The 12,735-nt window shown below is 37.9% G+C and overlaps 1 protein-coding gene across 2 annotated transcripts in view; it reads left to right on the top strand.

Annotated features, from left to right (window-relative positions):
* The window catches only part of LOC148844570 (RIBOSOMAL RNA PROCESSING 5), a 71,796-nt gene that overhangs the window by 40,345 nt on the left and 18,716 nt on the right, over window positions 1-12,735 (top strand). The window contains exons 16-25 of one of the 2 annotated variants that reach the window (XM_088953069.1): window positions 6,278-6,423; window positions 6,512-6,577; window positions 7,657-7,763; window positions 7,922-8,002; window positions 8,116-8,190; window positions 8,280-8,381; window positions 8,700-8,868; window positions 8,946-9,091; window positions 9,936-10,016; window positions 10,135-10,235. In XM_088953069.1, the coding sequence (XP_088809195.1) occupies window positions 6,278-6,423; window positions 6,512-6,577; window positions 7,657-7,763; window positions 7,922-8,002; window positions 8,116-8,190; window positions 8,280-8,381; window positions 8,700-8,868; window positions 8,946-9,091; window positions 9,936-10,016; window positions 10,135-10,235 (1,074 nt within the window). Of the gene's footprint in view, window positions 1-6,277; window positions 6,424-6,511; window positions 6,578-7,656; window positions 7,764-7,921; window positions 8,003-8,115; window positions 8,191-8,279; window positions 8,382-8,699; window positions 8,869-8,945; window positions 9,092-9,932; window positions 10,017-10,134; window positions 10,236-12,735 lie in introns of both variants that reach the window. The other variant, XM_088953068.1, reaches the window with a different exon arrangement.

The raw sequence follows: 12,735 nt of genomic DNA, 5'->3' as shown, positions 1-12,735 counted from the left end.
ACCTTGCGCCTCGGGCACAAATTGACCCCTGCGCCTTTTTTGCGCCTTGTGCTTTTAAAACACTGCAATGCACTATAGGGAAAGTGGTTGTGGAGGTATGGGGTGGAAAGGAGTGCTTTATGGAGAAAGGTGGTATGATGTGGATAGAAAAATACCCCCGGTCCCAAACTGTCAACAAAGCTACTCAAAAACAACAATTTGGGATCCTACTACAAAACAAAAAAACATGCAAAGCGGAATACATTCACATTTTTTTTTTCTTATTTATTTTGCCTCATCATGGTAGCTTGCAAGTATGTGGTGGGATTTAAGGAGGTGAAAACTTCATATGAGGTGTGCGTGTGGAAAGGAATAATGAGCTTCCACTCAGCCTTTTTAGACTATGTTTTCTTCAAAGTTGGGTATGATACAACCATTAAGTTTTGGGAGAATGATTGGGTAGGCATTGGCAGACTATGTGAGTTGTTCCCAAGGTTATACTTAAGCAGGAAAAGCATCTATCATAAAGAATTTTGAAATTAACCAAGAAGGGTGGTGTGGTTCCTGAAGTTCAGAAGGCCTCCCATTGATTGGGAAGTGGAGGAATGTATTTGTTATCAAAATTGTAGTCGGTGGAGATGCAAGTAGAAATAAAAGAGGCAAGGTGGTGGAAGGAAAGTAGGAGTGGTGTCTTCTCTATAAACTCATTTTATAGAGCTTTGGCAAGAAATCAAGTGGAGAGGTTGGAAATGAAAGGAGTGTGGGGGATCCCATTCCAGCTAGAGTGGAGGCTTTTGTGTGGCTTCTAGCTCTGGATAGTATATTGACTCAAGACTACATCAAAAGCAAAGGAATTCAGATGGTAGGGAGGTGCTACTTATGTTACGTGACTGAAGGGGCTGTGACACATTTGTGTTTGGTTGTTCCTATTTGAAGACATTTTTTAAGTCTTTTCCATATGGACCTTTGAAGCCAAGATGTTTGAGAGATTAATTTTTTAGTTGGCCTACCTTGGAGTTGTATTCCTTGTGCTCTTTGCTGGGAGATTTTGAAGGAGTGAAATAGAAAGATTTTTGATGAATACCCAAATTGGAAGGATTGAAGAAAGAAAACAGGAAATCCTAGGTAGAATAGAGGATTTGGATGGGGTGGAAGTTGAGAGAAGTTTGAATTCGGAAGATAGGAAAGAGAGATGGGGATTGAAAAAGGATCTGGAAGACATTCTAAGAAAAGAGGAGGTTTCTTGGAGACAAAAATCTAGATGTTAATGGCTAAAGGAAGGGGATGGTACTACCAGTTTTTTCCACATGTTGGTAAATGAGGAGTAAAAACTCATTGCTGAAATTGGAATGGAATGGGCAAGTATTGACAAGAGTTGATGAGGACATGGCTAATGCCTTTGTGAACCATTTCTAAACACTCTATGAGGGTCCAAGGAGTTCAAGAGAAGGTTTAGAGGGATTGGAATGGAAGGATGGAAATAGAGAGCTATCGGAGTCCTTGAAAAAGAAATTTGGGATTCAGGAAGTGAAAAATGTAGTTTTCTCAATGGAGAGATCTAAAGCTCCGAGACCTGATGGTTTTATGCTGGCATTCTATCAAGATCGTTGGGAGATAATTGGGGATGACCCGATGGAGGTTTTTGATGAATTCTATGAGAGGGGCAAATTTAACTTAGGTGTAAATGCAACTTTCATTGCATTGATACCGAAGAAAGTGGATGCAATCTAGCCGAAGGACTTCAGACCCATAAGTCTAATAGGAAGCTTGTACAAATTCATTTCCAAGGTTTTGGCACTAAGAATAAAAATTGTACTTCCCTCGATGATTTCTCCAAATCAAGGGGCTTTTGTTTTTGGGAGACAAATAATGGATCAAATTCTCATTTCCAATGAATGCGTAGAGTTTAGAAAAAGGAAGAAGCAAAAAGGACTGGTTTGTAAGTTGGATTTAGAAAAGGCTTATGACATGGTGGATTGTGAGTTTTTGATGGACATTCTTAACTGTAGGGGATTCAAAGCAAGGTGGTGTAGATGGGTGAAGTGTTGCATTTCTTCATGTCATTTCTCAATTTTCGTAAATGGAGTAGCAAGAGATTTTTTCTTGCCAAAAGGGGCCTTAGACTAGGAGATCCTCTATCCCCCTTCCTATTTACTCTAGTAGTCGATGTGTTGAGTGAATTGATCACAAGGGCAGATGCAAACAATATGACTAGAGGTTGGAGAGTTGGAAGGGAGAAGTGGTGGTTACACATCTGCAGTTTGCAGATGATATTATTTTGTTTTGTGAAGGAAGAATAGAAGAACTTATGAACCTAAAAAGGATAGTATCAGTGATTTAAAAGGCGCGCTTGAGGCGCTCAGACGAGGTGCATTTTAGGGTAGGCGCCTCGCCGAAGTCCTAGGTGCAGCCCATTCAAAAGGCGCCTGCCTGGTGCACCTAGGGGCCTTGTGTCTTTTGAAAATTTGCTGCTTTTTCGCTTTTTTTTTTGAGTCTGGCCGCTGAGCCAAGGGCTTTGCCCCCGGACCCCGTGCCATGCCCCTCGAGGGCAGCCCAAACAAGTCCGTGTTAGGGTCTTAAGATGAATGAATGGGCAACATTACCAAATAGGGGGTTCTTTCTGCCTCGAGGGGCGTGGCACAAAGGCGGCTCGTCGAGTTAGGAATGTAATATATCACATTAGCTACTTGCCTCGAGGGGGTTCTTGCATTTTTTTTTTCGATTTTTTTTGCATTTTTTTTAAATTGTTCGCCTTGCCTCAAAAAGGCGCGCGACTCGCCTTGCGCCTCAGGCGGAAAATGGCCTTTGCACCTTTTTTGTGCCTTGTGCTTTTAAAACACTTGATAGTACATAATTTTGAGAGGATCTCCAACCTTAAAATTAATTGGGGCAAGAGTTGCGTGGCAAGAGTAAATTTGAGGAGTGAAGAGGTGAATCTGCTAGCTGGACTATTGGGGTGTGAAGTGGGGGATTGGCCATTACAATACTTGGGAGTACCTTTGGGGGGAAATCCAAATACAAATAGCTTTTAGTATCCAATGGTTGAGAGGTTTACAAAAAGACTTGCGAATTGGAAGCTAAACTACATTTCCTTGGGAGGTAGGATAACCCTAATAAAGTCAACATTGGTTAAGTTACCCTTGTATTGCCTATCTACCTTTAGGTTACCGGTGAAAGCAACAAACCAGCTAGAGAAGATTATGAGGGACTTCCTTTGGGAACCAGGAGACACCAAAAAAGACCATTTGGTGAAGTGGGAGGTGGTTTCTAGTAGTAGGGATGAAGGTGATCAAGGAATAGGAAATATAAGAGTAAGAAACACAACTTTATTGGGAAAATGGCTATGGAGATTGCCGTTGGAACAAGATAAGCTTTAGTATAGGGTGATTGTTAGCATTCATGGGTTGGCAGACAATGGTTGGGATGCAGGAGTTGATCCTAGGGCTTCTTGATGCTCTCCTTGGAAATCTATTCATGGTATATTGCCTTCCTTATGTTAAATTTGATGCTTGTGTTGGAAACAAAATGTTGTTTTGGGAAGATGTTTGGGTTGATCCTAGGGCTTCTTTATTGATAATTCTTGGGACTTGGCTCTGAGGAGAGGTCTAAGGGAGTTGGAAATGATAATTGTGGATGAATTAGTTAACCTTTTAGGGTCAACCCATTTGGATCATAGTTGTCAAGGCAACGCCTAGGCGACAAAGCGCCCTTTAAGGCTCGCCTTGCCTAATCGCCAAGCAGTTTTGTACTATGTTTTGTAAATTCCTTTTTTATTCTTTATTTTTTAACATTATAATTATAAAATAGGGACTATTAAACTAAAATATTCATTTTTTTGTGTTTATATACTAATTTCTTTTTATTATTTTCTTATTTGTTAGGATTTAATCAATACAAACATTGCTAAATGCTGTATTGAACCCGCAAAGACTTTAAAACCTGAACCCTCAAAGACTCTAATCAACACGTTGCAAACTTCTACTACTACTACTACTACTACTACTACTACTATGTTGCAAAGAAAAAGGCCAATTTGTGCCTGCTACCTCATGTTCTCTACTATGACGGGGTAAGCCTTTTTGACCCAAGCCTTTTTAGGCAACCGAAGAGTTGTGGAAGAATAATGTGGAGGGCGGCGGGCCACAAGAGCAACTATCCTATGGTCAGTCTGGGAAGAAAGAAACAATAGGAGGAATTTAAATTCAATGGTTGAAAACTTGGATTTATTTAAAGACTTGTCAGCTGAAGGCATTTACAAGAATTGGAGAGCGGTGGCAACTGCAACCTCCATAAAACCTATTGTGCAGGAGTTATGGTCCCCACCAACACAACAAAGAATGAAATTGAACTTTGATGAGAGCTTTAGATGTAACCCGGGCCCTTCAGGTATAGGGGGAGTATCCAGAGATGAAAATGGCAGAATTGTGGCTATGTTTTCAGGGCCAATAGGAATGGAGGGCTCATTGAGAGCAGAGGTGCTGACCGTGCTTCAAGGTCTAAGATATGCTGAACAATTGGGGTTACTCCAAGTTGATATGGAGGGAGACTCTAAACTGTTAATTGATTGGTTGCAATTAGGTAGGTTGGGAGCTTGGATTTATAGACAACCCATAAGGGAAATTCTCAATATAACAAGGGAGATTGGTGCTTGCTTCAAATGGACAAGAAGATCAGCAAATGGCTTAGCTGATACGTTGGCTAAAGAAGGGACTTGAGGGAGGGTATGTTTTGGGCATTTTTGTAATAAAGATTACTGGGGACTCAATACCTGTTAAGGGGTTGACAGTTGTACTTAATAAAAAGGAATCAAATTATAATCCTTTGTGGAAGAAGAATTATGGAGTGGATTCTAATCTTACCGGAGCTTGAAGGGGTCTCAAAGGAATCTCTAGGTAATGTTTGGTCATTATTAGAATTAGAATCCTGATCTCCATATATAAATGATTTTACTGAGCAACAGTACTACCTTTTAATAGGTGGTCTTTGGGATGCAAAACCTTGTTTGATACTTCCATTGTCATTTGATGATAATGATAATGATCATTCATCATCATATTCCATTAAACCAAAGTGGAATTAGCCATGCGAATCTTGTTTATCCATCTGCTATATTGAGGGGTTATGTTATTTTAATGCAGAAGATAAGAGGAATGTTACCTATAGAATTAGAGCTAGGTTGATTCGGTGGATGAAGTGGCGATCTACCTTATGACTGCTGCATAGTTGTTCCTCATCATTAAAGTTGAAGTTTTAGAGGGTAGCTTAAGGAGCTGAATATTGGGCATTCCAAACTTTTGAAGTGTTTAGTATGGTTTAATATGTTCAGATCAATGTTTTAAAACGCGGGAGGCGTTCCACTACCTAGAGGTGTGAGGCGTAGTTCAGAACATAAGAGGTGTAAGCCTCCCGAACGCAAGGAGGCTTACGCCTCCTTAAGAGGAGGGGGGATGAATCATAAGAAGAGGAAGAAAAATCCCATTTTTCTTTATTTTTAATAAAAATCTTTTATATTAATAAAAATGAAGATGCATAGCACTAGTTGAAAGGGGGGTCTTGTTGAACCGGAGGCATATGTCTCAGAGGTGTCAAGGGGTCTCAGGGCTTTAGCCCCCGGGGTCTTGGCTTGGGGCTAAGACCCCGGACCCCTTTCTTTTTTCCTTTTTTCTTTCTTTTTTCTTTTTTTTTTCTTTTTTCTTTCTGCCTTTTTAGATGAGGTGTGCATGAGGTGTACACCTCTAGCACATCTCATGAAAAAAATGTACGAGGCCTATGCCACTTGCACCTGAGGCGTACGCCTCAGAGGTGTCAGTGCCTCTGGCATACATCTCACTGCCTCAGGGCGTTTTGGGGGTGCCTTGCCTGGAGGTGCACCTCCAGGAGTATGCCTCCCACGCCTTTTAAAACATTGGTTCAGATGGATAGGTGGTAAAGCCAACGCAGATGCTATTCAGAATAACTGGTTTACTGGGAAACAGCCCATGCAACTTATGCATGAAAGAAAGAACAGATTTACTGGTATCAGACATGGGTAGAAAATGTCATTGCAAACAAGCTCAAAGAAAAAAATCAGATTATATATGGAGTTTTGGGTTTACTTGCTTGAACCTTTTAGTAGGTTTGAAATCAAATACATATCTTAATGTTTATTTTATTACCAAGGTGGGGGAGGGGTTCTTTTTTTGAAAACTGTTTTTTGTGAATGATGACTACCTGACTATGTATATTCATATTAGATGTTTTATAACAAGTATAATTTGTCCTTCTCTCCCTCCCTCTTACTTTTCCCACTCAACTGCAGGCCTTCTATGGGTGACTCAGTGGAGTTGGGTAGCTTGGTTTCTGGTGTTGTGGAGAGGTTGACTCCTACTGCAGTTATTGTGCATGTAAGTGGAAAAGGTTACTTGAAGGGAACTGTACTCACTGAACATTTGGCAGATCATCAAGGTACGTTTTATTTTCCTTTTTATGAAAGATGGATCTTTCTTGTGATTTGGCTTGGCTTTTCTATACTAGAAATTGGGATACAATGCAGGGCAAGCTACTTTAATGAAGTCAATTCTCAAGCCTGGCTACGAATTTGATGAATTGTTGGTTCTAGGTATAGTAAGATTCCTGTTTTGTTAACATGGTCAAAACTTATTGCTTTTGTACTTATTTTATTTATTTTACTAATCTTGTTAAGTCACTAATGTCTGCTGATCACATATTTTTGGATGCTTATCAGATTCTATTATGGATTCCTATGGGTTTATCATTCCTCTAGGTTCTTTTTTTTTTTGACATTATTTTGGCATCCATAATGATAGATCCAATCCCATATTGAGTCTGTGAAAAGAGTCGGTGTGATTGGAATTTGAAGGTTAAAGAATGTTTTAATCATTATGGCTGTAGGAACTTACTCTTGTTACTCGTTCACTCACTCACTCACTCACTCACTTGCTCACTCTCTCTCTCTCCACCTTCCCTTTTACTACCAAATGGTCTAGCCCTCTACATTTCATCCTTCATTTTTAATTTTCCATCTCTATTTCTTACTAAATCTTCAATTACCAGATTCCTCTGCATAGAAATTAGTTTTGCCATTAATTATACTTCTAAGATATCTTGCACAAATTACCAGATTCCACCGCATAGAAATTACCAAATCTTCATTTTTTTTCTTTTGTAGAATTTTTTATATCATCCATAAAAATGGTTATCTAGTAACAGTAGGCAATGTATTGGGAGATCTCACATGGTTGAGTAGAAATATTGCTAACTTGGTGTTAGAGTTAGCCGAATAAGGGTAGATTAATCATCTCACCTTGGTTAAGTTATGAGCTTATGCGGCATTCTTATTAGAGGTTCTCTGTCCCATACTTAAGTAGGGGCAGTTTAGTCCTTGTACATTTAATTAGAAGCCTAATCACTATTAAGAGGTCGACTGATAGGGTTTAGCTACCAAGTTCGACAGTTCTTTCATCTTCTTCTTCTTCTCCTCTTTCTTCTTCTCCTTACTGGTTCGGGGCTACAGTAGCTACAGTAGCTACAGTAAAAACAATCCATAAAAATGGTTATCTAGTAACAGTAGGCAATGTATTGGGAGATCTCACATGGTTGAGTAGAAATATTGCTAACTATGGTGCTAACTAATAGTGATGCTTATTAATTTTAACATTGTTCTTGCATTGTTTGCAGATATTGATGGTAGCAATCTGGTATTATCGGCAAAATATTCTCTTATAAACTCTGCTAAGCAGCTCCCAGTGGATCTCATGCAGGTTCATCCTCATTTAATAGTCCATGTAAGAGCATTTTATTACCACTTCTACATCAATATCCCAAACATTTCTTGTCCTGAGTTATGTTTTCGTTTCATAGGTATAATCTGCCATTGTTGGTTATTATTTTTCTTTAATTATACTTCACCATATGTAAGAGCATATATGGATTTATGTACCAGGGTTATATCTGTAATATAATTGAAGCTGGTTGCTTTGTTCGCTTTCTTGGGCGCCTCACTGGTTTCTGTCCTAAAAATAAAGTATGCCTCTAACATCCAATATTTCCGAAATTGCTATCTCTTGTGTTTTGTTTGAATAAGTTACTGCTTTTTTGTTGACAAATTAAATTAAATGAATTTGTTTTGATTTGAAGGCAACTGATGATGGAAGAGCTAACCTTTTGGAAACCTTTTATGTTGGGCAATCTGTTCGCAGTAATATACTCAATGTCAGTGCACAAGCTAGGATGGACATTTCTTTAGATGTTTTGGAGCATTAGCTACTTAGTTTTCAATTCTTGTTTATTATTATTTCCAGGTTGACATTGAATTAGGCAGAATTACACTGTCACTGAAGCAGTCATCTTGCTTTTCAATGGATGCATCGTTTATGCAAGAATATTTTACTCTTGAAGAGAAGGTACGCAAAACATGCTTATGGCAGTTCTTTTTCTTCTCTCTACCCATTTTATAATTCTTATTTTGACTTAATGTTGTTTGTTTTCCTAACCTCTAGCTTGCATAATTTGTTTTTCTTTGTTCTGCTGTTACAGAAGCAGTTCTATTTCAGTTCATTTCTTTTTGATTCTCCTGATTGTTTGTTCTTCTCTTGGACATTTTCTCAGCTACTCTTTTCTGCTTACTAAAATATTATTGTTTTTGCTCATTTCTGATTTGCCTTACAAGTACTTGGGATTGGTGTTTGCTTTCTTATGGAGTTATGCTTCTTTGGTTGCAGATTGCCAAGCTGCAAATGCCAGAATCAGAAAATTTTGATTCCAATTGGGTGAAAAGTTTCAATATCGGGACTATTGTGGAAGGAGAGATTCATGAAACAAACGAATTTGGTGTTGTTCTTAGTTTTAAGGAGCATAATGATGTTTTTGGTTTCATTGCACATTATCAATGTAAGTCGTTTTCATGGAGTTTGATCACTTGGGTTATCAATTATAAGTCTTGAAAGACTATTGTGCCATCTTCGCAGTATGTGGGACACATCTGGAAATAGGCTCTACTGTTCGAGCTGTGGTCCTCGACATTTCTGTGGCTGAACACCTGGTTGACTTATCACTTAAGCCAGAATTTATTTGTGGGATTGAAGAAGGCTCTAAGAGCAGGACTTCTAAGAAGGTTATCTTAACTCATTTGTTGGAAAAATGATATCACTTTTCTATTCCGACTTAAGCAAGGATGAATACCCAGAGAAGGGAAACGGGAGGGGAATAGTAGAACAGAGAACACTGCTCACCTCCAAAGTGAATCTTTATTTTTCTAAGACTTCATTTTTGTTATATATAATTACTGTGGGTGTTTCATGGTTGAGTAAAAACCAATTTCATCCCTGCCTGTCTCAAATCATCTTGAGTCCTAGGTTTGGTTTGGCATGAGCCAGAAGAACACTAGCCCAATCTGTGATTATTCTCTGCATGGTTGGAGGTCTTAGTTAGCCCTTCTCAACCTGAGCTTTATGGTGCTCATCACAACCATAATGACTTTATGGTACTTTGTTTCAGTAGTTACAATGTCAAATTGCCTTTACATGTTTTTGCCTTTCTTAAGACATAGTAGAACCTGCCTGTCCAAGAAAGGGAAAGTCTTGTGGGAAGTAATTCTGTAGGTATAATATTAAGAGGCTCATGGGGCAGAATCTACTCATGGGCTGCAGTTCACAGACAGCTAAAAACCTTTCGATTCCTTTTTTTTTTTTTAATTTTAGGAATCTTTTTGTATCTTGATCTGCAGTGTAATTAGCTTCTCAGTGTTTTCCGCTGTACAAATTCTTTTTGAACAGTGTATTTTATTTTTTTGATCTGTTTCTTTTAATACATTACTTTTTTTTCTGAGAAAAGAAACCTAAGCTCACTCAAACCAAACTGCGCATGAGTTGACGTATTAGAACTGTGGTCTTAAACAGGGTTAGTTTGTATGAACTTATGTTATCTATCCTCCTTTCTGATTTGTTCTTGTCCAGAAGCGCAAAAGAGTTGCATCTGCTGATCTGGAGGTCCATCAGACTGTGAATGCAAATATAGAGATTGTTAAAGAGAATTATTTGGCAAGTATTTGACCATTTTCGCTGCAAATTGTAATTTTCCTTTCATCTATTGTTTCTAGAGGTAAATCAGTGTAGCCATTCAGCAATCTTACTTTTAAGTGGAATTGTATTCATGCAGGTCCTCTCAATCCCGGAGTATAGTTATGCTATTGGCTATGCATCAACTATTGATTATAATACACAAAAGTTTCCCCAGAGAAGCTTTGTGAATGGACAAAGGTCTGGAAATTGCTTGTTTAATACATTTACCATCCATTCTGGGTTTCCTTGTATCCTCTTAAGGCAACTTATGATGGATACATATCAGATTCTTTCATATGTTTATTTTCTTATGATACTATGACTGCAATCTATTGCCTCAATGCCTTGGAGTATATCAGTGGTGCTTCTTTTTGGAGCCTGGGATTTTTTGGGTTTGCTATATCGTGATAAATTGGTAGGGGCCATTACTGGTTTAGTGGTAAAATCTTGGGATGGTAAGTGTGAGATTGTGGGTTCAAGTCTGAGTGTGACTACTTTGTGCAAAAAATGCCAAACGTTAGGACCATATCCAGTCTATCCATCCCAAGAAGATAAAAAATTGGTGGAACCTACATTGTGCAAAGGCCTTTTTATCTAATAAGAAATTGTTATGGGAGGTATTAGAGGGACTTTATCTTAACTATTTTGTTGCCATCTCATTATTTATTAAATCAGTGATGGTTTCTCAGTGGGCTATTATATTGGAGGTGGAAGTGTGGCAATGGCTTGAGAATGGTTTTGGTGCATGCCTTAAAACTGGTTGTGGTGTTGAACCATTTTGTAGGATGTTTTGGTTCAAACTGGTTTGACTTTAGTCTGTTTTGGTCTAGTTGTTGACATCATCACCATGTGTTTATGTATGCTTTTATCACACTGTATTATGTCCATAATTTCTCTTCCTATAAACCTTTTACTCTATACTTTTAGTCTCCTTTTCCCTCACATTTCTGCATCTATCAAACCCACCATGGTCAGTTAAGCTAGTTGTATACCTTTATGTTAAATTGTAATCTTTTCAACATTAAGGATCCTGTCCATAGACCATCAATTATCAATCACCACCATGTTAAATGGAAGAAATCTGTATGGACTCTAATGCCGACTTAATGGGGCCTTGTCCCAATTATGTGGGGCCTGCCATATGAATCCCGTTCCACCTTTCTTATGATTAGTATGCACCCTATTACATGTGTCTGTTTTTGATTTGGAGATGTTAATGAAATAATGGATCATGTGGGGTCCAGCTATTATGAGGGATGCTACATGAATCCTTTTCCACCATTCTGTTCTTTTCAGATTTTTTATATGCTCTATTGTTCGAGTATTTGTAGAAAAATATTGTTGAAGAAATAAGGGGTCATGTGAAATAGGGCTGCAAACAATATCTGTTTGTTTGAATTTTGAGTTTAAATTTGATCTGATTAAGTTGATCTGTTTATAATAGTTCAGTGAAATACGGATCCACCCCAATCTGATCTGATAAGATTCATCTGATATTGTCATGTTTGCTTATGAAGTGTATACGTTTTAGTGAAGTTAGTTTGAATATTCTATATTTACTAGAGTTATAGATTTCAAGTTTCTATTACTCTATTTGAATGTTGAAGGGGACTCAAAACTGGTTGTTGTTGGTTGCAAAGGGAGTTTAGTGGTCTTTGGAAGTTTGCTAATGAGAAAAGGGAGTTTGAATGGGTAACTCGGGGAATAGAGATTCAGCTTCAATGGGTGAAGAGAACTGCTAACTCCTTTGCAGAAGCTCTGGCTAAACAAGGGATGGAACGTGAACAATGGCTTTGGGCTGTGTTGTAATTGTTTTTCTGTTTTTCGGGAGGTTTAAGAGATTTTATCTCTCCCCATTGCTTCACTTGTATTCTCTATTTTGTCTATCTAGTAAAAGGTTTCTGTTAATGATAAAAAAATAGAGTTCAAGTCTTGTACAAGTTTTGTTTATTTGATTTTGTTCATGATTCACAATTTCAAAGTCATTTCTAATTCATTTTATTAATACATTATCTTTTGAAATTCCTCTTTCCTTTTTTCTTAAATTGTTGTAGACTAATCCTGACTTTTTGATACCAGCAGAAACCCCCTTTCAGAATGTTTTGTATATTCAAAACCTTCTGTCAAGTCACTGTTAGTGACCATTTCAGAAGTGATCCATGTGGGCCATTATTTTTTTCATGACAAAAGTAACTATTACTTACCTATAAACCCTTTTAACTGGTTTTCAAAAGATAAAAATGCTCCTGAATTGTGTAGTTGGTGTCACTAAAAAGTCACTCAAAACATCAGTGTTTCCCCTGAATACACGTTGACCTCATGGGATGCAAGTACAAGGGATTGGTTATATAACCTAAACCAAGGATCAAAATACCAATATGATATGCCTATATTGTATCTTATGTGTATCAGTGACCATGATGACACATGCATAGACCGATACTCACAGGGTTTTGAAGTTTAAAAGTTTGGGATGGTAGGTTACATCTCTCTAATGCCTGATTAAATCATACAAATGAAAAAACGTATTGTTTGTATCGATACACAAGTACCCGCTTGTTGGTATTGGGCATATCAATATTTTGTTTCTTGACCCAAACTCTTTCAGTTTTGCATATGGTGATTGAATTTCAAAGGTAGCTGATATAGGTCTTGCTTATGTATTTTATTTTATTTTTATTTTTTAGTGTAGACAGAA

This window comes from Nelumbo lutea, chromosome 7 (assembly GCF_056320005.1).
Source record: "Nelumbo lutea isolate HS-2025 chromosome 7, American lotus-T2T, whole genome shotgun sequence".
Taxonomy (NCBI): Eukaryota; Viridiplantae; Streptophyta; class Magnoliopsida; order Proteales; family Nelumbonaceae; genus Nelumbo; species Nelumbo lutea.
This window is presented reverse-complemented; position numbering and strand designations above follow the sequence as displayed.